General features: G+C 38.5%; 2 protein-coding genes across 3 annotated transcripts; both read right to left on the reverse strand.

Moving 5' to 3' along the window:
* Positions 1-1915: 1915 nt before the first annotated feature.
* On the reverse strand, positions 1916-7139 carry myoz1b (myozenin 1b). Its single transcript, XM_051915334.1, has 5 exons — positions 7043-7139; positions 4234-4403; positions 2872-2956; positions 2607-2781; positions 1916-2501 (listed from the first exon to the last, which is right to left on the reverse strand). Exons 1-5 carry the CDS (start codon positions 7128-7130, stop codon positions 2267-2269), a joined length of 753 nt encoding a protein of 250 aa, XP_051771294.1. The 5' UTR covers positions 7131-7139; the 3' UTR covers positions 1916-2266.
* A 6096-nt stretch (positions 7140-13235) lies between these two features.
* Positions 13236-24519, reverse strand: synpo2lb (synaptopodin 2-like b). Of its 2 annotated transcripts, XM_051915336.1 has the most exons (4): positions 24211-24519; positions 20206-20357; positions 19404-20119; positions 13236-14704 (listed from the first exon to the last, which is right to left on the reverse strand). In XM_051915336.1, the coding sequence occupies exons 1-4, from the start codon at positions 24310-24312 to the stop codon at positions 13419-13421; spliced, it is 2256 nt and encodes a 751-aa protein (XP_051771296.1). In that variant the 5' UTR covers positions 24313-24519; the 3' UTR covers positions 13236-13418. The 2 variants fall into 2 exon arrangements, with proteins under 2 accessions (XP_051771296.1, XP_051771297.1); XM_051915337.1 differs by lacking the exons at positions 19404-20119; positions 20206-20357; positions 24211-24519 and adding an exon at positions 15873-16108.
* Between the last annotated feature and the right edge of the window lie 440 nt (positions 24520-24959).

Raw genomic sequence — 24959 nt, forward strand, 5'->3', positions numbered from 1 at the left:
GGAGAAATCTTGACCGCACATTCCCAAATTTCCACCAGCGCCATCCAGCGCCGCAGCCAATACATGAAGATCTCGCGATAACGACGTTCTCTAAACAATCAGTTCTCGCGATAAAAGGCTTCCCTTTGGCTTGAGGACCGATTTGCTACCATCTTCTGGAGCTAGTTGGTACATCAGAATGCCATTACGTAACGGGTTTTGGTTTTGTGTAGAGAGAGGTGTGAATTCTGAATAAAGCATCTTAGCGTGTTCGCAGTCCAACATTGTATAATAATCACACAGAAAGCAAACAACAGAGTGGCTGATGGTCTATAACTTGCACTTTCTACGAACTGAGTATAAGTAGGACTTATCAAGTGCATTCTTGTAGCAACATTTTCAACAAAGTAGGCTATCAGTGAAAGAAAGAGCTTAACCGTCAAAAAAAGCTATTTGTCCACCAGATTATACCTATATTCTGATTTATTAGCCTACATCAAATACAATAAATGTTGATTCAAACAATAGGCTAATGGATAACAGGGCTGTAAGGCTACATAACCTAAATTAATCTGTCAAGTTAATAGGAGCCATCGTCACTTCTTAAGGGACACATATTGGCTGAGTTATTAAAAACATAGATGTTGCATGAAAAATGTGGGACAGGGCTGAAAATTACTTATTCTGTAAATATATTTTTTCTACAGTAATTTGAATAGCAGTTTAACAAACTATGTCAAAATATGAAGTTGATTTTAAATGTTAAACACAAAAGAAAATGACCAAGAAAGACCTAAAAGGTGGTCTAAAGGGTCAGTACAGAATATCAGTTTCAAACTAGCCACTATTCATGTTTTGTGCATGGGTCAATGACGTGACGGGTCTTTTTTTTTTTTTTTTTTGTCCAAAGGCCTTAATAATAATAAAATAAACAAAGATATGACTTCCAAAGTAAGTAAGGTAGCACAACTAGATCTCTCTAATTATATTTTGCTACATATAAAGATATTTTAAAGATTTTGAAGTGTCAAAAGGTCATTCGGTTTAACCGTCCAAAGGCCATTTCATTTGTGATTCAAATATCTTAAAATGTAATAAATGTATATATTTTTTATTCTGGCATGATTTTATAACATCATCAATATAGTGCAAAATGGAATTAAAATTATTTGTAGAAGTCGTTGCTTTGTTATGAGAAAGAATGTCTGGAAAAATGAATTTCATTGATGTCATTCGGAGTAACCAATATAAAGGGACTATTTTGGATCAAGTCATGCGGTCAATATCATGACAGGATGTGACATCATTCAGACACCTGCAAAGTACCACATGGTCATGAAGCAAAGTAACTAACTCTCTTTTAACTATTTGAAAAATTCATGTTTTCACTTGCTCATACGCATGTCCTGAAACATCAGGTCATTTGGTACAACCGCTATAAAACATGGAAAATGTTGTAATATTTTAAAAACTTGTACTAACTATAACATGTTTGATTGTATTTTGCTAAGGTAGCTAGCTAGCTAGATTTCAGCCTGTTAGCATTCTTTGAAAATATTCGGGACCAAAAGTGTCATCCAGTAAAACCTGAAATTTTGGTTAAACAGAATGACTTTTTTGGTGACAAATTTTGTCCACCTTGTAAAAAATGACAAAAGCAGTGTTAATTGATTATAAAAACCACATAATCTCATTATTAACACTTAATAAAACTTCAAAATTAATTATATCTCCATTATGTTCTTTTACACTTTTAAAAACCTTATTCGTCAATGACCTGCATGTATTTTTTTTTAAATATATATTTTTTATGTATTGCTTTGTTTTTTGAAGTAATGTGACATATTTTGAACAGGAGGTCTAGCTGCTAAACAAAGATCAAAAACATTATTAATACAGTACATTGAGAGATTGCTATATAATAAATCAGACCGTATTCTGTTTAGGGACAAAAGTTTATTTTAATGCTGGATCATTTTAGGTACTTTATATGTCTATCATAGATCATTGCAGTCAAGTAGGCATAATGTGCCTGCCAACTATGAACCAGCTAATCACAACATGCAATGATCCGTTTCCATAGTAAACAGCACACAAAACAATGGGAGAAAAGGCAAAGATCATTCCTTTCTCATGCAAATACGAATCAGTCATAGTTTTTGGGTGTGAGTGCATAAGGTCCCTGTTTGCTGGTCTGTGTATCTCTGTACGCATCTGTACTTGGCCTTTACGTTAGAGCATGTATGTTGTTGTGTATGTCTGTGTTCACATAAGACGGGCGAGTTTCTTAGAGGTCGTCAGTCTCTCCATCAAAGGGGATGTTATCCAGCTCCATGTGGATGTGGCTGTGCTCCTCATTGCATGTCCAGCCGATCGGAGTGCGGTTGAAAGAAGGCCGACAGCAAATGTTATACTGCAACACAGGCACTGGCTGCGGCTCCTCATCGGTCACCTTGATTTCAGGGGGCTCAAAGGTGACAAGACGAGAGGCCTTGTCAAATCCTCCAAAGGGCAGAGCCATTCTTGTGGGCAAGAACAACATGTAGATGATCAGGTGAATAACAACTATCAAAAGGTATGGCTTCTGTGTAGAATTATTTTTTACAAATGATAAAATATCATAGTACCTATTGAAACTCTTGTACTTGGGAAGTTCCTTGTGAACTTGAGGCCCTGGCATTTTCCACCTCATGGTTTCTTTAAGTTCCTCATCATCTTTCATAGCATGTTCCCATGGTGATACGTATGTTTTAACATACTCTAGTTGTCTCTTTTCCTTCTCTTCCTCGGCATTTACTTCCTCTGCCATAGAAAGAACAGAAAAACAAAAGACTAAATATTAATTCCATGGACTTACAAATTTGCTATTGAATAATTTACCTTGAGATTTACCTTGAGGTGGCTCTGGTTTAGGAGATGGTTCAGGTGGAGCAATCATCTCACATTCCAGAGAAGGAACCAGGTTCTGAAGGTTTTGCTACAAAGGCATGAGGAACAAGAAGAAGATCATTCTGTTATGCTGTATACTGAACAATTAAAGTTTCTTTGACCTGAAAAGTATGTAGTGGTATGTGAATACCAGAGTATTCAAAGTAAATGTGAATTTAATCACACTGTGGTGATTTCTTAATACTTAAAGGGATTTACTCACCCTCAAGCCATCCTAGGTGTATATGACTTTCTTCTTTCAGACAAATTCAATCAGAGTTATATTAAATAATGTCCTGGATCTTCCACGCTTTAAATGGCAATGAATAGAGGATGAGATTTTGAAGCCCAAAAAAAAGTGCATCCTTCCATCATAAATGTACTTCACACGGCTCCAGGGGGCTAATAAAGGCCTTCTGAAGCGAAGCGATGCGTTTGTTTAAGAAAAATATCCATATTTAAAACTTAAATTTGAACTAAAACAACTGACTTCTGGGAGACGGCTGTACGCACGTCGACTTACGCCAAAGAGTAACCCCTGACGTGATGTATGACTTAGCATGTAGGAGTAGTGTAAGCTTTGACACCTCTTACTGTTCAAACAAATAGGGCTGGGCAACAAACTCAAGCTCCTCTACTCTTATATAGAAATCCTCCGACATTTCTCTTTAAAAATTCTTGTTTTAGACTTCTAATTTGTGACCGGTGTTTTGTTTTGCTCTATCCTCTGCGCTTCTGCGTTCGTCAATACGTCATACAGTGGGTCAGAGTCTCTTTCACCGTAAATCGATGCATACAGCTGTCTGTCGGAAGCTAGTTATTTTAGTTTTTAAAGTTTTAAATATAGATATTTTTCTTACACAAACGCACCGCTTCACTTCAGAAGGCCTTTATTAACCCTCCGGAGTCGTGTGGATATTTTTTATGATGGATGGTTGCACTTTTTTGGGCTTCAAATTCTCATCCTCTATTTACTGCCATTATAAAGCTTGGAAGAGCCAGGATATTATTAATGTAACTCCAGTTGTATTCGTCTGAAAGAAGAAAGTCATATACACCTAGGATGGCTTGAGGGTGAGTAAATCATGGGGTAATTCTCATTTTTGGCTGAACTAACCCTTTAATTTGTTTACATGATAAACAGTCATGCATAATGGTGATGTTATTATCACGAAACAAGTTCCTTCAGAAGTCTTCTATTCCTTCTCTGCGTGTCAGGGTCTTGATCCAGCTGTCAGGGTTTATTTTGTGATCCTGATCCTATGTAATTTATAAACCTCTATTTCCTATCAAAGCTATTGCTTTTCTCATGCCTCTTTTGCTGACCAGGTTCTCGTCACTGACGATGAATTTCTCCACCCTTTGCTGTCTCATCTTGAACATTTTGGAGCCCTTATTCTTCATGAGAGACAGCTCCTCCAACATCACATCTTTAGGGGCCTTGATTTTGGTCCCCAAGTCCAGTTCAGAGGCTTCAGCATTCTCATCTTCCTGATCTGGTCAAGATCAGTGTGTGGGGAAGGGAAAAGGAAAAATCAGTCAGAGTTAACACAATGTCCCTTTCAAGTCATTAAAATGACTACAAAATGTAAATGGAAACATTATCCTAGTGTCTAAATGATGCATGAAAACATGTATTTTTACTTCAATTGAAAAAGAGGTTTTATCCATTATACAGGACAGAAGCCCTGCATCAGTTTTATTATATTCCTTCTTAACTTTAATATCAGCCATTAAACCTGGAGTCAAGCCACATGCGACACCAAAGAGAAGGATGCTGTGCTGAGCACTGCTTGCATTACCTTGTAAATCAGATCCTTGGACAAGCTTCAGCAGTGTGTGTGTGTGTGTGTGTGTGTGTGTGTGTGTGTGTGTGTGTGTGTGTGTGTGTGTGTGTGTTTCGGGAATAACGAAAAATAAAGAACAAGGCAGTGTGCACATTTATAGATTTTGTATTTACTTGTAAGATATAAAGAGGAAATTGAAGGCCATGTTTAAGCAATGCAACAACAAAAAAAGTTCCAAATAAAGTAAAAGTAAACTAATACGCATTTCAAATCAACATACAATAGTTCCGTTTCATTCCTGAATTAATCAGTGTTTTTATAACAAATTGGTTGAATGAATAATTCAATGAATCATAAAGACTGTGTCTGCATCTGAAATTGCATACTCACTGAAATGGATGAACTACACTCGCCATATTGTCATTGTCATGTGACTTACGATTAACAACTCTTCTCCCAGATAGATTGGATGCGCACTTCGGAATTTAGCCGGAAGTTTTTGTTTACTATTACTATTACTATTTTAGGGAAGTATGTATATTCGAATGCAGCTTATGACTTTGGAGATACTGATCGTTCACGTATTGTTTTCTATTATATAGTATGGAACTAGGCATATTTGGATGCAGGGAGTCACATATTTCATTCCTGAATAAATCAGTGTTTTGAATGAATCGGCTGAATTATGGCTTGTTTCCACCGAGCAGTATTGTTCAGTACAGTTCAGTACGGTACGCAATTTTTGCCGTTTTGTCAGAAGTTGTGAATGGTACCCTAACTCCGAACCATACTGTACCACTTTTTTGGGACTCTTACATTGGGGTACCTAGCACAATAGTACCGGTACCAAAAGGGTGGAGCTACACTCACTGCAGAATGTTGATTGGTTGACAGAGAATCGTCACTTACGCGTGCTACAAGGGGAATGACAACACAATACCGTTGCAACACAATGTGTTTTTTCGGCTGTTTTTCCTTGCAGCCTTCAGCCTTTGCTCAAACTAAGTTGCTGTATGTCCTCCATTGTTGTTTACTGTCACTTTCTTCTTCACACGAGAATGACGTTAATCACTACTTTCCGGCATACACCACGCCTATCAAGTAAGGGTACTGTTGGTGGTGGAAACGCAAGCCGGATCAGGGTTTACCGTCCCAAATCGTACTGTACTGTACTGAACTGAACTGTACCGCTCGGTGGAAACGAGCCATTAATGACTGAATGACTCACTTATAAAACTTGTCGCCACCTACTGGCGTATTAAAGTAACTTTCAGAAAGAGTGCAAATCCACTGACAATAAATACACAGTCTGTCTAGAACATGCAAACATGGACAAGCTGAGTGATACAAACAATAAAAATCAAATTGGAACTAAGTGTTTGTATAAACAGTTTTAACAGAGCATGAATCGCACATATTTGTCCCAATGTGTGTATGCGTGACAATCTGCTGAAACAGACTGAAGTGAAATAATTTGAAGTTAAGCGGATTGAAATCTCTGCCGAACAGCTCTTCTTATTGGCAGTAATTTTGCTGTTAATTTATTTGGCTCTGAAACGCTAGCTGCAAGAATGTTGTCCTGTAAACAAACTGCCCATTATGAGCACCCTGCCAAGCAGATGAAGTGGGAGATTCTAGTACACTAAACAGCCTTCACACACAGACACACAAACGCAAAGCACCTAATAACTGAGCTGCTCATTAGAGGAGAGCTGTGAAGTCACACAGTTTGACAATGTCTTTGAGATTTAACTCTCTTTAGCGGAATAATTGGCCAGCTACATACTGCTAGGCTAACCGCTCATTACACTGGTCTTTATAGTATGACGGAGGTATTTTTTCATGTCAAAGCTGAGATGAGTAATTGCATTGCAACAGCTCTTCAAACTGTGGGAATTGATAGCCCATGACTCCAGCACAAACAAGAACATTATAACATGCTGTTCTAGTTCAAATGTGACATTTTACTGAATCTAATGATGCATTAAAAAAAACAATTCAAACTGTGACTATTCTTAGAAACTGAGACCAAGCCCCTCATTAAAGTTGGTTGCAATAGCTGTGTGCTTATGCCAAGTGTATATTCTCTCTTTTTGAGGCTCTACACATACAGTACCAATAAATTAAGTGTTCTCAGTGGGGATTTACACCTCGAGAAATTTACAGAGAGCCTGGGGGTTGTTTGGCATTTCTGGCTTTGGCTCCTCATGTTGACAGAGGACACCAGTGAGGGCTTTGGTAATTAAGCGTGACATTTACAACACTCATCCCGTCATCACACGATATCACAACCAGAATTAAGATCGTGGTGTGTGTATTTCTACTACACACAAAGAAACACCACTGACCATGTTGTGAGATGTTTGAGAAGTCTGTGATGATTTTCGAAGGCTTCTTCCTCTTGTTGGTTGGATCAGGTGTTCCAGAGACAGGCATCACCTGCAATCTGAGGGAGGGAAATGAAATCTGAATAAACTGATAGGGGAAGATGCGAAAAGATGCATTTACTGATAAATCGTATTATAGGTATGAGTAGCATGATCATGCATCCCCCGAAATAATATTATAGATCAAACAATAGCATAAACCTAGCCTGGCTATCTGGAATTATGAACGGTCATAACGCAGTGAATTATAATTATTATTAAACTAAATATTAAAAACACAAGCAACAACATGCCACTCAGAGCCCAATTTCTGAGGGGCTTATTTTACCCAAGGATTCTCACTTTACCTCTTCACTTCAAAATAAACTAACATAACCATAAAAATAACAATATTGTTTACCCTACAAACATAAATGCTTTTAAATATAATATGTATTATGTGGTCAGGGAATATTAAAGGTGGAAGAGGTACATCTTACACCATCTTCCCCATTTTCACACCCCCAATGTTTTTTTTTCTCCAGTGTATTAAGTAAATCTTGTGACATTAACAGTAACAGTTATTTTTGTATTTTTTTATGGCTTTCTGTTCTTGATGACTGTTTGCATGAATATTTAAAGTGCCCAATTTATAGTAACATTCAAAACTTTATATATCTATAAAGTATATTTAAATTACAGTCAATTAGTAAAACTTTAAATTCCAAAACCAACACCAGTCTCTGTTGCAAAGAGGGGTATTTTTGTTTTAGCACACTAAATAAATCCACCATAGGTAACCGGTCAGCAAATTCCTCAAATGTCCTGCTGAAGCGTTGCAATGGTAAGCCTGAGTAGTCTGAACGCCATATTAAACACGATCTGAGGAGCTGTGAGAAAACATTTATGCATTTGAACTTATCAAAAATAATAAATAATATTAATAATGCATTAAGGACCACACAGTTAAATCATTAGCAATTACATTATGCATTTAAATAGGAGAGGGTTATTTATATTTAAATTTTGTATTTATTTATTATGTGAATAAGATAAAGTGCTAAGTCAGTGTTTTATTAGATCTATTTGATTTATGATATGCAGCAGGAGGCAGCTCTATCCAAGAACAACATATTTTTACCATTTGCAAACAATAATAAATCATCTCGACATACTCTAACCCCCTTAGTATCAGCCTGTCCAGATTAAGAGCTCATTTTAACATTTTATCCCCTGCAATTCCCCCCATTGCAATCAATCAATGTTCAATGATTCCTCTTACCTGAGACCAAAGAATCATGTTTCAGAAAACAAATCAAATCACAGTTTGAATCAAAGGTTCCCAGGAGGCCTGTTTTAAGGTTAATCCAGTTCCTTAGGGTTGGCTAGGATTCCACCAACTACTGCTCTCTTCTACATCCCAGGAAGAGTGAAATCCTAGCAGTGTTTGGGACAGGAGGTCTTTGAGGATTGGGGAGGGGGTTTAGTTCAGTTTAGTTCAGCACAGGGACAGAGCTGATGGTGAGGAGATACTTTTCTTGCAGATACTTTTAGGTCTAAATATAGAGCACTGAAGAGCAAGACGTTTTCAGGGAGGACCTGTATGAAGATTATGTCCCACTTCTTATTTCAGTCCCGTACCTTGGTCACTTACCCTCTGTGCTTCTTACAGTAAATGTTTGGAACTTTCTGTGTTTATTGAGCTGAATATTGAGTGTGGGATCACAGCATGCAGACAACCACTTAGTGTCTCATATTTGTCCAATTTCATTACATCCAGCTTTGATTTTCACAAAATTCTAAATTCAAAAAATTCTAAACTCAAAAGTTCTACATTCAGAGGTTATAAATGTGTGCATGTGATATTTTTCCAGTTCCGATTACATTATTTCAGTAACATTGCAGCATTTTTTTATATTGTTTACTTTTATCAACAATATTTACTTTACCAATTTGGTATAATATTGTGTATCTTAACACTCTAAAAAAATTCCATGATTTATCACAACATTTTTTCTTTTGTCAAATCAACTTAGATAATTAATGTGGTTCAGATAACATAATATTTTGAGTTTCTGTTGATTAAATCAGTCGCCTTCATTGTATTAACTCAAATTTTTAGTTTCAATTAACTCAAAATTGTAAGGCAACCAGGTAACTTACTTTTTTTCCAAGTTAAACCAACAATTCTTTTTTACAGAGTATCCATCCATGCATCCTATTGGATCTTAATCAGTTAGTGTAAATCAATTACACAGTTTGTTTTATTTTAATGGGAAAAATGGTCTAAAAACAGCCCCTTCTATTCTATATATTAATCAGGTGCATGGTATTGTTGATATTGTTCTGAGGTAAGCCTTTTTCATAGTTCTCACTTTGAGAAGCAGTATATCCTATCTGACAGACCTCCATAATGAAGACATATTGCTCCTGAAGAGGAGTCAAGATTATTTACAGTTTGCACTTCACCAGCTTAAAGTCTGGACAGTAAACTTTCATAAGGGACGCAGTGAGAGTTCCAGTAAGTCTTTCACACTGAGTCTTCTCAATGTCAAACAGAAAATGAGACAGTGTACCTCTTTCAAAGAAGAACATGTCAACAAAACTTACTTGCTGTGCTGCTCAACTGCTCAAACCTCAGGTTCGGGAAATGCGTCTTCATGTGTTTTCCTTATAACCTACACTATAAAGAAATGTATGTAGTTGGCTTGGAGAGGAGCACCTACAGTACTGGCCATCACCAGCAGGGGCGTCTGAAGAGTGAAAGAATGTGGCTCATGACAGAAACACAGACTTGTGGCTAAAGTTAGCACCTGAAATCTTGTGACATATGATCGTGGGTTATAGACCAGAGGGGTCAGAAGGCAGTTCACCTTATGAGTGGAGGTAAGATTACAGAGCCAAAGCTTAACTGTGTACGGTTGTTCAAAACAGTAGAACTTAAGTGTGCAATTTAGTTAGGCTACCTCTTGTCTTGAATATGGCCATGTGATTAATTTTACATGATACATATATAGGTTATATAACATCATGTTTTAAATATTTCTACATGATAAAATATGCCTTCACTACATGGCAAGTGTTTTATAACAGTAGCGCTGCCTTCTGTTCAGTGGAGTGAGAAAACTCATCTTTATTTTCAATATCGCTCAACAGCGCCGCTCAGAGTTTGTCAGGATAACTGCATGCCTTTTCGTGCCCTTCAGCATAACAGACAGAACATTTTATGTGGAACTATATGTTTGGCATGCATGACCATTATATGATGATCGTTATATTTATACAGTATATGCAGGTTAATCTACTTGAGAGCTATGAAATCAACACAACATCAGAGGAAATTAAATAAAAAAACGAACATCCGCTACTTATATTTCTACATTTATTTTATTTGCTCTATATTAACTCAGTACACAGACAGTACACAGTCGTTCTCGTATTCCCCGTCCAAGAACCCAAGAATCCAGAAATCCAAACTTTCCATTTTCTCACATTCAACATTTGCATTGTACATAATTTTACTATAAACTTCAAATTACCCAAAGCACTAAGTGTAATCGATTTAATATAATTACAATGTTTTCATAATATTTAACACAAGTATAATACATTTACTAAAGAATTAAAGCATTAAAAATGTTGCATAAAAGCATGACATACTTAATGACATTCATTATGATAGGCACTTTTCTCTCTATTCTTGCTTTAAAATGTTAAATCTTGCTATATACTTCCCATTTTCATACTTCCATTCTGTCATCACCTTCTACTTAAATGACACAAGGTACACTATATCTTTACATCCAATCAACCTTCTTAACCTTAGTAGAGAAATGGTACCCACCATTCCATGTTGTTCCATACCACCAAGGCCATTATGTCTTTTCTGATAAAAAGCAAAACAAGCAAAGTTCAACTAGGCATGTACAATTTCACAAATGCTGTTGAACAGCTCACACAAGTGATTGAAATGGATGTCATACCTGTTTGGCAAAAGCATCATTCACAATGAGAGCAAGCACCAGGGAAAGTGGTCAGATGTCACATTCGCATAATATGTCATAAAGATAAAGCAGCGCTTTCAGAAATTGTCATCTAGTGTATTTTTTCAGCTGTCATATGAAAAAGCCCCAGCACAATTCCCCGCAGCGGAGTTCACATGCTTTTCTAAATGCTCAGTCAAAACCGTGGCATACGCAGCATTATGAGGATAAAATGAGCACATGCATCAAGCATTCATACTGATCCTCGTCAAACAAGAAGCAAAGGCTTTGTGCAATGCTCTAGACAAGCACAGGCCTGCAGTCCAACCTCAAGAGATGTTTAGATAGATAAAGGACGGATAACATCAGAAGTAAAGGGCATGGCAGAGGTCAGATGAGATAGCAATTCAAGAGCAAGAGCAAGGGGGTGATTGTACCATCTCTCCACTTGAGGATTTTTCATCTTTTTCATTGCAAGCCCGTCACATTCTTTGTACATTTCTTTCACCTCTCTGTCACTGAGACTCTGATACAACTCGAGTAAATACATTCTATAACACTTGTACACAAATCTTCAATGATTCTGTCACCCATTATCTTCTGTCACAATAGGATTCTGTCATATATAGTTTACTTACCCCTTCATCATTCCAACCTTGTGGCCCCTTGTACATAAAATCATTGATCATTATTAGGCATTAATGCTGATATTTTATTTAGTTGCTCTGACAAATAGTGTCTGTGCAATACTTGCTGTGGGTTAAACATGTTAATTTGTTGTAAAATAAATGAGATGCAAACTGAAATAGAAACATGAATCAAAGTGTGCACAGTACATAAATATCTCAACATTCGGATGTTGCTGAATACTCTATTTTAAAAATGATTGTGTACTTGTGTGGAGTGACTGAAATACTACAGTTGTGAACATGCAAAAAAATACAACATCTGACTGATGTTTTTGTCATATTACTGAAGTCGAACAATTCATTTAGCAGAACAGAGCTCAAGCACTCAAGTGCTCTTGCCCAGGGTGATAATTAGTGTCACAGTGGATTCTCAGTAAAGTATGGAGCCAGGCCTCCACACGTTTGGTTGCAGACCCATGCTCGATGTACTGAAGCGGGGCCTGGGTACCCGTAGGTTCTGGCTACTCCCGGACCCTGAGGATCGCACACCAGCAGACAGGGGACTCAGCTCAGGGGCGCTCTTAAACTGCTTGGCTGCCTGAAATGGGGTGTAGGCTTGCCCAAGAGTGGGTTGTGGGATGGGCACTGAATTGGGCACGGGGGCAGTGGATATTTTTGGGAGACCAGGCAGGGCTGCTGTCGGGGCTGGAGGAGGTGGCGAGAATGGTGCAGCAGGTCGTGGAGCAATGGGAGGTGGGGAATTGACATCACTGCGCCACATTGGCTCACCGAGAGTTGTGGCAGAGCGAGGGGCGATTACAGTAGGGGGTCAGGGATGTGGGTGCAGACATGGGAGTAGGCGTGGAGAAACGTTTGATTTCATACACACGGCTTGCTTTAACAGGGACCTGCTTCGGTGGGTTAAGGAAATTACCTGTCATGCCAACACCATTCTGCTGCTGCTGATAAGTGGCAGTGTTTTGAGGGACTCCGCCTCCATAACTGAACAAAGAGGAGTTGAGCTGGTATGGCTGCCTGCTCACAAAGTCTAGAGCCTTTATACCCTGTTTGTGCTGGCCAGGCACTGTTTTAACCCCAACTTTAGTTGCACCATTAGCCTTCGTGCCACGCTGGGCTACTGGAGGGCAAGAAGGTGACAGCAGTGGATTATAATTAATGGGTGGTGGGGCTCGGATGTTTGGAGAGTATTTCCAGTGACCTGGGAGGGATGGTGTGGGTGAAGGATCACGAGGCTGCGCTGGAGATTTGGGCTGTTTATCCACCACATATCGGTCCATGCGACTTTGTCTGCGTGCAAACAGCTCCGCACCTTTACCTCCCATCTGGGGCATCTCAGGAGCTGGTTTAGGAGCCACTGGTGGTGGCATCTTGTATCTCTGTGCCTGCATGAAGTTGCAAGCCTCTGCACCCAGGTTGAGGAAATCTTCCTCAGGGCCAGACTCAAACCCAGCCTCTACACCCGAACGGGACCTGTCATCCAAGTTCTGCACTAGAGACAGTAGTTCAGGGTTGTAAGATGGAGCCTTCTTCTCCTCCGGAGCATTGAACATTGGTTTCTTGGTGCCACGACGACGAGCCTCCTGCAGGATGCCAGTGCGGCCGACAGGGACTGAGACCCGCTGCTCTCGAGAAGTCATCCCATCAGTGGAGTTGGAAAGAGTATACTGCTGGGCAACTGGTGCATTTGGTATTTCCGGAGTAGTGGCTGCCACAGAGATGTATGGGTTAAAGGAAACTTTGTGGGCTGGTGAAGATTGCACATTTGGTGTTGCAGGAGCATAGGTGTGGGCAGGGGCTGGGGCAGGGGCATTGTGGGCATTTGTGAACGGGGGAGAGAAAGGCTGTGCTGGCACCTGAACCGGTGGAGGTGGCTGATACTGAGCAGAAACCTTGTGGTATGGAGGACTGAGCTGCATTGCCTGTGTTTGGGGTGAAGAGTAAGGCTGAGCTATACCAGAAGGTGAACTCAAAGATGTTACATGAGAAGATGTTGGAGAAAAAGGGGCAGATGTGCTGGAATAAGTTGAGGGAGTAGAGTGGAGCGTTTGAAGGGGGAGGAGAAAATGGACCTGAAATGATTGAGGATGGAGAGAGCACAGAGGAAGGCCCATTGTAGGTGGCTGGTCTGGCAGGGATATACAGTGATGTTGTAGAGATGGCTTTCTTCCCCTCCGAGGCAGCAGGAGAGAAGGGAGCTGGCATAGTTGCCACAGACACAGCTTGAGCCTGTGATCCAACCTTTTTGGCAGGGCTGGGCCTGAAGACTACTGGAGCAGTTGCTGCTCGGTGGCTCACACAGCCAGGGGCAAATGGCCTGGCAGTTCTGTTGTGCACTGAGTTGGCAGTCGATGAGTCTGCTTGCTCTGGTAATACTCCTGCCATGGATGGCATGGGCATCTGGACTGGAGAGGACAACACAACACTTGTCCGGCTCACCACCAAAGGTTCCCCGTTCATCATACTAGTACTATGAGAGGTTAGGGGTGTGACTGGAGTAACTGGGGTATATGTTAGGGTTGATTCTCCTTGATGCTGTGGCATGGAGAAGGCAGTGGGTGTAACCAGGTTTGACATATGTTTTTCTGCTCTTTTCCTCTGTTGTTCAAAAAGCTGGGCTCCTTTTCCTGAAGTGGCGTTTAAGCCGGGGCTAATCTCTGCATCGCTGTCAGGCACAATACACGCTGAAGTTCTCTTGTCTAGAACGTCCAAGTAACCGCTATCCCAAGTAGGGTCTGGTGCAGCAGAAAAACCATCCTCATCAAGCTCAGATTCGCTCCCAGGAAACAGGCTTTCGTCTTCAGTTTCTCCCTCTGTGTTACTGTAGCTTTCTCCGTCTACACTGCCGAAGCATGTGAGAGTATACTTTTTGGCGCGCTGCCGTCGCTTTTTAAACATAAGCACACCTTTAGAGTGAGGGTTAGGAGCATCTGTCAAGAGTGAAGCAATGGTGCGGCACTTGGATCGGGCCTCCTTCACCTGCTTATCTTGTAAACTCTCACCTCTGTGTAGCTCTAAGGAGAGAAAGATAGTGTGTATATCAATCAGCGAGAAATACTTTAAATTTCTTTACTTGAACCAACAGTATCATTTGTATATTTTGTTTTATACCACATGCCATCATTTAACCATAATGATGATGCACATTTATTATATGTTTAAATTTGAATATACTGCTTCTTAATACATGTTTGTTGTTGTGTGTGTTTGCTATAAGTATCTGTTTCAGGCACCAATTAACAATTGTTTTCCAGTCTGCATAAAGAAATGAAAACTTTTTGTAACATGGCTTTACAGCCCTGTTAGCATGCCTTGCGTGGTCTATAGTTTATCTTATGACTTTTATATAACGGCGCCTTTGGTGATGAATGGGCAACATCAAACATAAAGTCATCAAACATAAAGTGACAACTTTAATAAATCAAGCTGGCATTGTAATAAATTGGAACACATCTAGTTGAGTCAGAATAGCTCTGATATTAGACACTATAATGCAGTGGGTTAGATGCTGAAATGTCTGGCACCAAAATTCTCATGGTAAATTACTGAGCTCATCCTTCTCTACAAATAGCCCATCACATTCTAACAGCTTGAGCAAGTAACCCCTGGGGATCCAGGATCTATATTAAAAGACAGGGTAAAGAAATCTGATATGTCTAATGTACATAGTCTTTTCGCTAAGATATTCTCATTCTAATATAAAGGGCCTCAAAACATCTTCAACGTTGGATCAAATTAAGCCAAATTAAATTTAAAATATTCTCATTAAAAGGTCCAAAAAGGCATAAATGTGCTTTCAATTATACAGTAATTATCTGTACAGACTTCTGATTATCTAGACATTACAAATGACCATTCAACAAACAAGTTAACCATTACATACCTGTTAGAATCAAAACATGTGACATAAAATTATGCTTAATGAGAAATGGTTGACATATCTGAGCTTATTTAATTTCATTTCAGTTTTCAATAAATCAATACACATAAAACAAACTTAACAAAAACACAAAAGTCAAAACTGATCTCTGTAAATCCAAGACACAGTAAACAATACCTGTTCTTTCCATCACCTTGTCTCACCTTTCTCATTAGTGATCATTTTATCCCCAGTGTTAGATCATTTAAACAGAAAACAAGCTCCATCTCTCTAAAGCTCTACAGAAGCTCTCTGGTCTTTACCTGCATAGATGTGTCTTTCGTGTTCAACCTCTCCAGGCGATGTGAAGCTCCTCATGTTGTTCAGTGTAAAAAACTATGTTCTTAAGCCAGCCTTACTGGCAGGACACACACAAACACACCAGTGGAGCACAGCCAGCAATACTTGGGCGCTCTGCCTACATTGGTACGAAATCAACCAGTCTATAGACTGAGGTCAGGCCTTTTAAAGACCTTTTGTCTAACCACAAGACCCTGTCACAGGCCTAGAGAAACCCCATTATGTCATTCAAGCTATTTTGGTCAGTGAACAGAGCTAACGGACATTTCCCACCTGTTTGGGCACACCTCGGTGTCTTTCTGGATAGGCCCGCTTAAGCTGAGCGTCATGTGGGGTCATGCTGACATCTCCAACCATACCACAATGACTTAACCATACCAAATCAATGACTCTAAACCTACTTTGACTCTGAAACAAGTACTGCTGATCAGATTTGTTTGAGACTAATTGTAAAATGAAAAGATAAAAAGGTAACTACAGTTGTGTCACTTACAGTATATTGAAATAATTCCTCCACAAATGCTATGTAATCTTTGTTCATTATCTATTCTGAGAGACAGAGATATTTCTCTGATTGGCACATCCACAATATTTTATACCATGCTCTTTCGACCTACCACCATGCTGTCACTATAACAGGTGTGCACGCTTCATCTTCTCTTTTTACCAAGGCTGTCTGAATGCCCTGGCTTATTCTGTAATTTCACCACTAACAATGACAGAGAAGAGCAGCTGTCATGGACCCTAATCCTCACTGCACTAATGTCTCTAGCCTCAGAAACAAACACACAAGAGAATTCACAAACAAGAGTTCTAGATATTCTGAGTTCAGAATTCTCAATAGAGATACAGAATTAAACACAAAAACATGTTTATTTACACAGTCCTCAAAACGTCCCGTCAGTCTTAGAAAGCAAAGTGACCTTCAGACTGTCGGCAGGGTGCCATTAGCTGAGGAGAACCCCTTCCCAAAGGCTTTAGAGAGGGGAATTAGCACCCCATCAGCTACAGACACAAGATATATTGTTTGACTCCATTGAAGTTTCCAATATGTGTTTATCTTACTATAAGAAGAAATGTGAAAAACAGACTCCTAATCCTCATCACTTCATTAACTACATCACATTGACACCTGTGCATGTATGTCATATTTAAGGTCAGACTTTTAACCTTTGAGAAGGATGAGCTTTCAAATCACTGAATAGTGACTCAAGTTATATGATACTAAGTAAAAATCAGCATTTGGCTTCAATAGATATGACCAAAACTACAAAAAAGCAAAGAAAAACAGCTACTGAACCAGTCCAGTGGTCCTCAACCAGGGGCCGTAGCCCCTCAACAAACTTCCAGAGACTCCCCAAAATGTCATAAAATTATTTAAATTTAGTTATATTAACATTATCACAATTAAAGATAATAGAAAGAAGGGTCTTCAAACACTAGGGTCCTTAGTACTTTAAGAATATTGTTAAAAAGGGAAAATAAACTAAAGATGTAGAACATTTTGTTTAACAAGTCCAGATAATTCTTGGCTCTTAAAATCACATTATTAGCACATACTGAACAGTTTGAATGGAGAGAATGAAATATCACTGACACTGGACAACAACTGGACATGCCTTTCCCAGCATGCAACAGAGGCTTGTATTATAGGCCTGAGTCAAGGGACAAATATAGACTCTTACTCATTTGAGTCCAGCCCCTTTCCCCTGCCCTGTTAAATCCTCAGCAGAGGGACTTGAGGAACCCCCATCACCAACATTTGTATGAGCTCAATTACAAATCCCACATTATAAGCATATGATTATTTCCAACTGAGCCATATCCTGTTATTAGGTTGTATGGTAATCAATGAAGCAAATGTGTATCCTTAACTATAAACAACCACTGATTCAAATTTCACAGAACACAAAATGCACTTAATTTTGGGACAAACATAACTGAAAGTAATGATAACATGCAGTACAGTAAGTACTGCTCTGAGTTCATTCAGTGAATGATTCTTCAGACTGATTTATTTTGATCGATTCATTAAAAGAACTGGCTCATAACAGTCATTTGTGACTCAAACTACACAGGTCTTGCTCAGTTTGTTTTCACATTCAAATCAGACTGCAAACTCACATTCTCAACTCGGGTTTGCAAAACTTGCAAAGTATGGCAAATCCAGTGATTATTTCATCCTCAAAAATGCTCTCACTATCAATTTCGTAAATTCAACTTTTTTTCAGACCGACTTTTTTCAGACAAAACTTTTCCCATTCTCCCAAAAATTAAATGTCCACATTAAGGAATCATCGCGCATATAATATCTTACAAAATGCATGCATGGATCTCACATCAAAAATTAATAAACTGATTTCTGCCTTAATTTTCTCAAATATCATTGCATCTAACCAGATCCAGATTCACACTCCTTCTTGACATTTGGAGATTGACTTCTCTCTAGTGGATTTCCAGAGGTTAAATTTAACACAGTACAGAAATAATGTTTAATGTAATGACAAGAAAGAGATACTAGGTTCAAAAATGCTGAGCTCATCCTTATATATATATTCACTTTTTCTTTTTTTCTTTTTTTGCTGACTACTCAATTTAAATTAGTTAATGCAACATAACTAAAAAATGCCAAAAAGCGTTAGGACTACATGAATAATTTTCTTGTTGTAAGAAAAAGAAAATATTACTTCAAGCATGCTAATGTGTGCTATGATGCTAGTTAGCAGTTAACTGCAAAAGTTAATCTGACTTTCAATTATGAATTTTACTGGATTTATTCAATTCCATTATGTTTCCACAACACAAGGTGTCGTTAGAAAAAAAAGTAACTTCTTAAGTTCAGTCAAATAGTTATTTTTCTTTGAGTAAATGGCAACTGAATTTATGGTGTATTAAATGAAGATATTCACTATTATTCAAAAGTAAACAATAAAAAATAAATGTTTCCAAAAGAAATTCATACTTTTACTCAGCAAGGATACATTTAATTGATCAAAGTGTGACAGTAAAGTCATTTATAATGTTACAAAAGATTCTTTTGAACTTTCTATTAATCTAACAATCCTAGGAAAAAAATCAACAAAAATATCCAGCAACATTGATATCTTTGATACGTTGAAAATACTGATACTTTTGATAACACATAATCTATTTTTGATAATAAATTTGATAATACTGAAAATGAACATTGATAATAAGAAATGTTTCTTGAGCACCAAATCATAATATTAAAATGATTTCTAAAGGATCATGTGACAGTGAAGACAATATTAACTGGCTGCTGAAAATTCAGCTTTGCCATCACAGGAATATTACAAATATAAAATGGTTATTAGTTAAAAATTTCACAATATTACTCTTTTTATTGTATTTTTGATTACGTAAATGCAGCCTTGGTGAGCATAATTCAAAAACATTTAAAAAATCTTACCTACCCCAAATTTTTGAACAGTAGTGTATGTATGTGCTATTTAAAAAAGATGACTGGTACTCACTAGCTTGCTTGGCCTTGTCCATGTACGTGACAGTGAGTTCTTCATCCACTGGGTTGTCCACAGGACCGACCATGGGTACCATCTGTCTGTGAGATGCAAGCATGAGAGCCTCTTTCGCCCGCTCTGGAGAAACAAGTGGAGGTGGGACAGTGGGGGGCTCCTGGAAGCCACTGTCCACTTCAGCAGCTCCTGATGGACTTGAATTCTCAGAGGAATTTTCAGCCTGGTGCGACCATTCAGCCTGCGCGGGCTGGTAGACCACTTCTCTGCGTGCCACCCCAGGCATTATGTGCTGTTGCTGAGTCCCTGTTCTCTCAAGATCAGATACAGGCCAGCTCTGTGTTTGAGGGTACATGCAGATGTCCTGTGCGCTCTCATAGCCACTCATTTCCGAAGTCTCCTCCTCTTGGGGTGAGGCTTGGCCAGGGCTCTTGGCAGGAGAGCTACTGGGACTTCGTCGTCTCTGCCTGCGCTGCTTCTCTTGTGCTGCCACATCTGCGTCGCTGTCTGTCTCCCCGTAGTAAGCTTCACTATCTGGAGGGGACGTAAGCCACTCGAGGCCGCCGGTGGGAGACATGAGCGATGCTCTGTGAACACCAGGCGGTTTAGAGGTAAGTGGAGGGGACAAGGCTCTCAAGGCTGCGCGGTACTCTTTATCAATACGGGGAGACGGGGCCCGACCCAGAAGCACCACTGACTGATATGCAGCTGGGGCCCTGAATGGATAGCAAAGTGATTATTTTGAATATAAAATTAATAGCATGACTCTCAACTCGTCATGATAATGATATCTCACCCTGACCTTCTGATTCGCAGATGGAGTGTTCCTCTGCCACTATCAATCAGATTCATAGCCTCAGCATGAGATAGTGTTCCACAGGACACATCATTGATTGACACCAGCTCATCAGTCTCTCTGAGCCCAGCCCTGCAGGCCTTACTGCGCTTCCTCACCTTTAACAGCAGGGGGAGACAGAGTCAGCACAAACTTTCTGTTGATGAGTTTCAGGGAGATAAACAATTTTGTAAGCACATAAACTTCTAGCCATTGTTTATTTATTAAGATATTACTTCATTTGTGAATATCATGTTAGTTTAGGACAGTCATTTTTTAGTATCATTCAAATTCCCCCACAAAAGCACATCGCACTTTTACCTCTGTCTTTACATAACAGTTTGGGGGACTTTCCAGGGCTGGACTGGACACTATTATCACTAACTACTTCTCGGAGGTAAACTACATAAACAACCCCTGATTACACCTTAACTGTTTGCCAAGTATTTACAAAATAGCTCCACTCTTCATTCAAAGGCTCTGTAAGTTCTTGCTTGGAGTGTGTATCATTCATTCGTTTTCTCAATGTGTCTATTGTAAATCCTGCCTATTCAATAGTGCATCGATTTTCAAATATGACTATTAAATTGTGAATCGTTTGTGTGGATAAACAGTCGATTTGAAATTCTCTGTGCTATATTTATAATACATATAAATAAAGTGTTACGTGTGCGAAATAATGGTGACATGATCCTTCATGCGCCAAGGAGCCTTGAAATCGTTCAGAAAATGTTTTGTTCCGACCGAACTGTTAATAACTTTAATGTTAATAATGAATTTTTGAACAAATATTTCGAGTCAGTGAATCGTTGACTACCCTACACTAACTCGTTATTACCATTTACTGAACTTGAAAACTTGACAAAGCTTTTGACAAAATAGACCCTTTTCACATTTCCGGATTTCTCAGAAGCGGAAGTAAACTTATAAATCGGTGAATGAAAGACTACATTATATATATATATATATATATATATATATATATATATATATATATATATATATATTATTTGTGTTCCCATTTGCTCAAATAGCAAAATAAAAACTCCAAAATAAATTGGAGTGTTTTCACGACTTTCAAAAAGAGGTAAAAAATAGAAAGATATATGTCGGTTTTACCGTCACTCCCACAGCTGCTGTATTAGAAACACCCTCACAGCAGCGTTGACTAGTTTTTTTGTAATTTGATGGTAATAAGAAAAAGGTAATATAATACAAAGTATAGTGTTATAAATGTAGGCCTACAAATAAAAAAAAAAAAAATAAAAAAATGAAAATATAAAAAACTTTAAAACATCATCACAGTCTGTGAAAAGGGTCCATGATTTTTCTGTTTTCGGTTTTCTGTTGTTTTTTAAAGAATCGGTTGAATGAATGAGTGACTCACTCACTCACAAAAAGAATAAAAACGCAAAAAGACTGAACTTACTCATGTAACCTGCAAAATGTATCCCTGAACAAATCTTTTTGATAAAAATGTTTCTATTCAAGTTACTTTTGGTCTTTCTTCTTTTGCATAAAATAGGCCTAGGCTACTGCACAAGTAGGAAAGAATTCTATAAAAATAGTGTATGCTACCGAAATGTAGCCTAATCAAACCATGTATAAAATCAAATAGAATTGTCCTAAATGAGCAAAAACAATTTTAGAATCAACTGGAAACCAGTTAACTGTAACTGTTGGTTAGGCTTCATCCAGTGAGTTTTGAATTGGCAGATTGGGGGGATGAAGCTACAGTATGTCTAAATAGAGTGGCTTATATGGCTGTTTGCCCATCTTCAAATACCATCTCCTTGAGTGTAGGGCCTTCCTGAGGTCATCTGTCAAATATAAGAGCGCTTTTCTAACACTCACTTCATCAACACGTACCAAGCTAAATGTCTGGCCACATTGCTATCTTTGTCTCTTGCTTCCAAAGGCACTTTACAAACTAACTGTTTTGATGAGTTGAGGGTTTATGTTTTCACCAACCTAAAGCAAATATGTATTTTCCCCTACAAAGACCTAAAGGGATTTAACAGCTCAGCGCAGCTCAGAATATTAGCCCAATATAATGTCTAATTTTAAAAACAGCTTTTTGTATCTGCAAGTTGTGGACAAAAATAAATGCACAATGCTATGAAGACCATAAAAAACAACAAGCACAATGTTATTTTTGCTTTTCTGTGAAAACTAGTAACACAAATTTGTAATTGGAAGACAATAGATGAAAGCCGGGCCTGTTCACCTTCTTTTTATTGCCGATCAAATGGTCTGAGAATGCAAGTTGGGGGAACAACATGTGCAGCTGGTGCCAGGGCAGCTGTTGCCTCTTGGCAGACCTGAACCAGGGCATGTCATGAATTCACCATGTGTTCCCCACATAGCCTAAATAAAGTGCTCATCTATTGTAAAGAGTCAATTGTCACTCAGCCTCAGTAGATTCAGCTTAAAACTCAATGAGTGCATGTTTATGAGAAGTGGACTGTCTAATTTAGTACTAATATAGTAAATGAAGTTGATATGTATACCATAACGCATAGTAAAGGATTTGAAGTATGGATTTACATTATAAGTTATTATGAGGACACCCTGTACAGTATGTCTTCAGTCATTTTCAAAACATTGCCAGAGCATTTTGCTAGCCAAGCAAGTGTCACTGAGGTCGTTCTAAATGCCAGGATTAAAAGAAGCAATCAGAGATCCGGGTGGATCAGAATAGCTCAATTAAAAGTAGAGATGGTCATGGAAAAAAGGCCACACCGCAAATGGAAACAAGATGAAAGTCTGTAGAAGTGACCTTGAAAATGAATGACGAGGGGAAACTCCCTGGAGCTGGACGGACGTTTTTTTCGAAGCAAAAATATGTTTCTCTAAATAAAAAAAGTCAGGGCCATTGCTCTGTGACAGATATCTTTTCCCTCAGAACATGGAAAGAGTAGACTAGACAGTCTCTGGCATTGCTCACCAATTCAAAATAGCTCTTAGATCAGGGAAAATGCATTGCACACAGTTGTCACTTAACAAATGGGGCATACTGTGCTTATAAGTAGACACTGTGGCTGTAATTCTACTCAGTCCTGAAATAACATCCTCATTTAAACAGAACTGTGTGAGAATGCTTCTTTGAAAGATCTGGATTCCAGAGGAAGCCAAACAAAAGCTGTCAATTAGATAAGAGTGAAGAGATGCACTGTGAAGCCTAGCAGATTTATCTATGGACCAGGAATGCTTACGGCACATGCTCATGAACACCGTTTATCAACAGATAAACTAAGTGCGCTCTGGCCTGAAGTTGCAGTATTATGTGACAATGTTATCTTATTAAATGTTTGCCCTTATTAAATAAGAGATGTGTCTGTACTATATCTATCTTAATTGCATTTAAGGTTTTGAAACATAGTATTTCATTTAAAGGGCCCCAAAAAGATAGTTCTTATCGAGTTCATACCAATATGATACAGTATATGACAAACATATCCTCACAGAATGGGCCACATGACCCACATGAGTATAAAAATCAGAAAATGTCCTCAATAATACTTAATAATACTCTTTAAGGCTTATCAAGTCTTATAGACATTCCTCATTGACATGTGGAACAAACATATCTGTACATTTAAAAAAAAGTATATTATATCTGTATATCTGATCAGGCCTAAATTTCATGGACATTGATTAATTTATGTATTAATTAATTGAAATAAATTATAAAATAAATATACATTTTATATAAAAATTATGTATGTAAATATTTTAAATTATAATTAAATATATGTAATTAAAAATAATTAGATTTTTCAATATGACAATGTGATTTTGCAAATTAGATTTTAGCAGTACTTTTAATTACATGCAGTACTTATACAGTATATACTTATATCGCTCGTACAAAAGTCAGGCTAAATTAAATTCAAATTTAAATGTTTTTTTAACAGCTTTATAGACATCTAGACCAGCTAAACCAGGTAGCCTATCGAACTGTCCCCTTACCTTTGCCACTTGGAGGGGTTTCTGGTGCTCAGCTCCTCCTTGTAATCGGAAACCCCACGGTGCACCTCCTGAGAGGTTCACCACTACTTCCTCTGCAACCATTTTTCTTACGTTGTTCCTGTGTTTCTTTTAATGTTTCTTGGTTTCTATCAAAAGTCTCGTCCCATCCCTGGATGTTCAGTCCTCCTCCGTGGCCCAGACTGCCTGCAGAGCTTCTGTCAGTCCTGGGAGGTGAGCGCAGATACACACCCCATGACCATGTGCAAATGAAGTGTGGGGAGAGCAAAAGGGGGCGTGAGGAAGCAAGAACAGCTCTATCTCTCTTTATTGGAATGCTGGGTCGGCGGGTGGGGGTGCGTGGTCTAGATCCAGGACCTCCTTCCTTCATCCTGCTGCTGCTGGCCACACTTGTCCTGTCAATCCACAGCCACATCCAAAGGATGCTGATAGACCTTCTAAAAATAAATACCCCAGCAGTCCCACTGAGCTTTATCTGTGAATGCCCTCAAAATGTGAAGGGAGCTGTTAGAGGAGTTATTTTTGGGTGTCAGATGCCACTAGACCATATTGCGAATTAAAATGAAGCTTAATACTCATTTGGCATTGATAAATAAATGTTTAGCAAGCTATATATTATTGGGGAATTCATCACCTATATAATTATAGGGACTAGCTATAAAGTTGCTTGACCAGAGATGTTTACATGAAAAGGATTTATTATAATCAGCTATGCTTTCATTTATAATTTA

Source organism: Ctenopharyngodon idella, chromosome 12 (genome assembly GCF_019924925.1).
Source record: "Ctenopharyngodon idella isolate HZGC_01 chromosome 12, HZGC01, whole genome shotgun sequence".
NCBI lineage: Eukaryota > Metazoa > Chordata > Actinopteri > Cypriniformes > Xenocyprididae > Ctenopharyngodon > Ctenopharyngodon idella.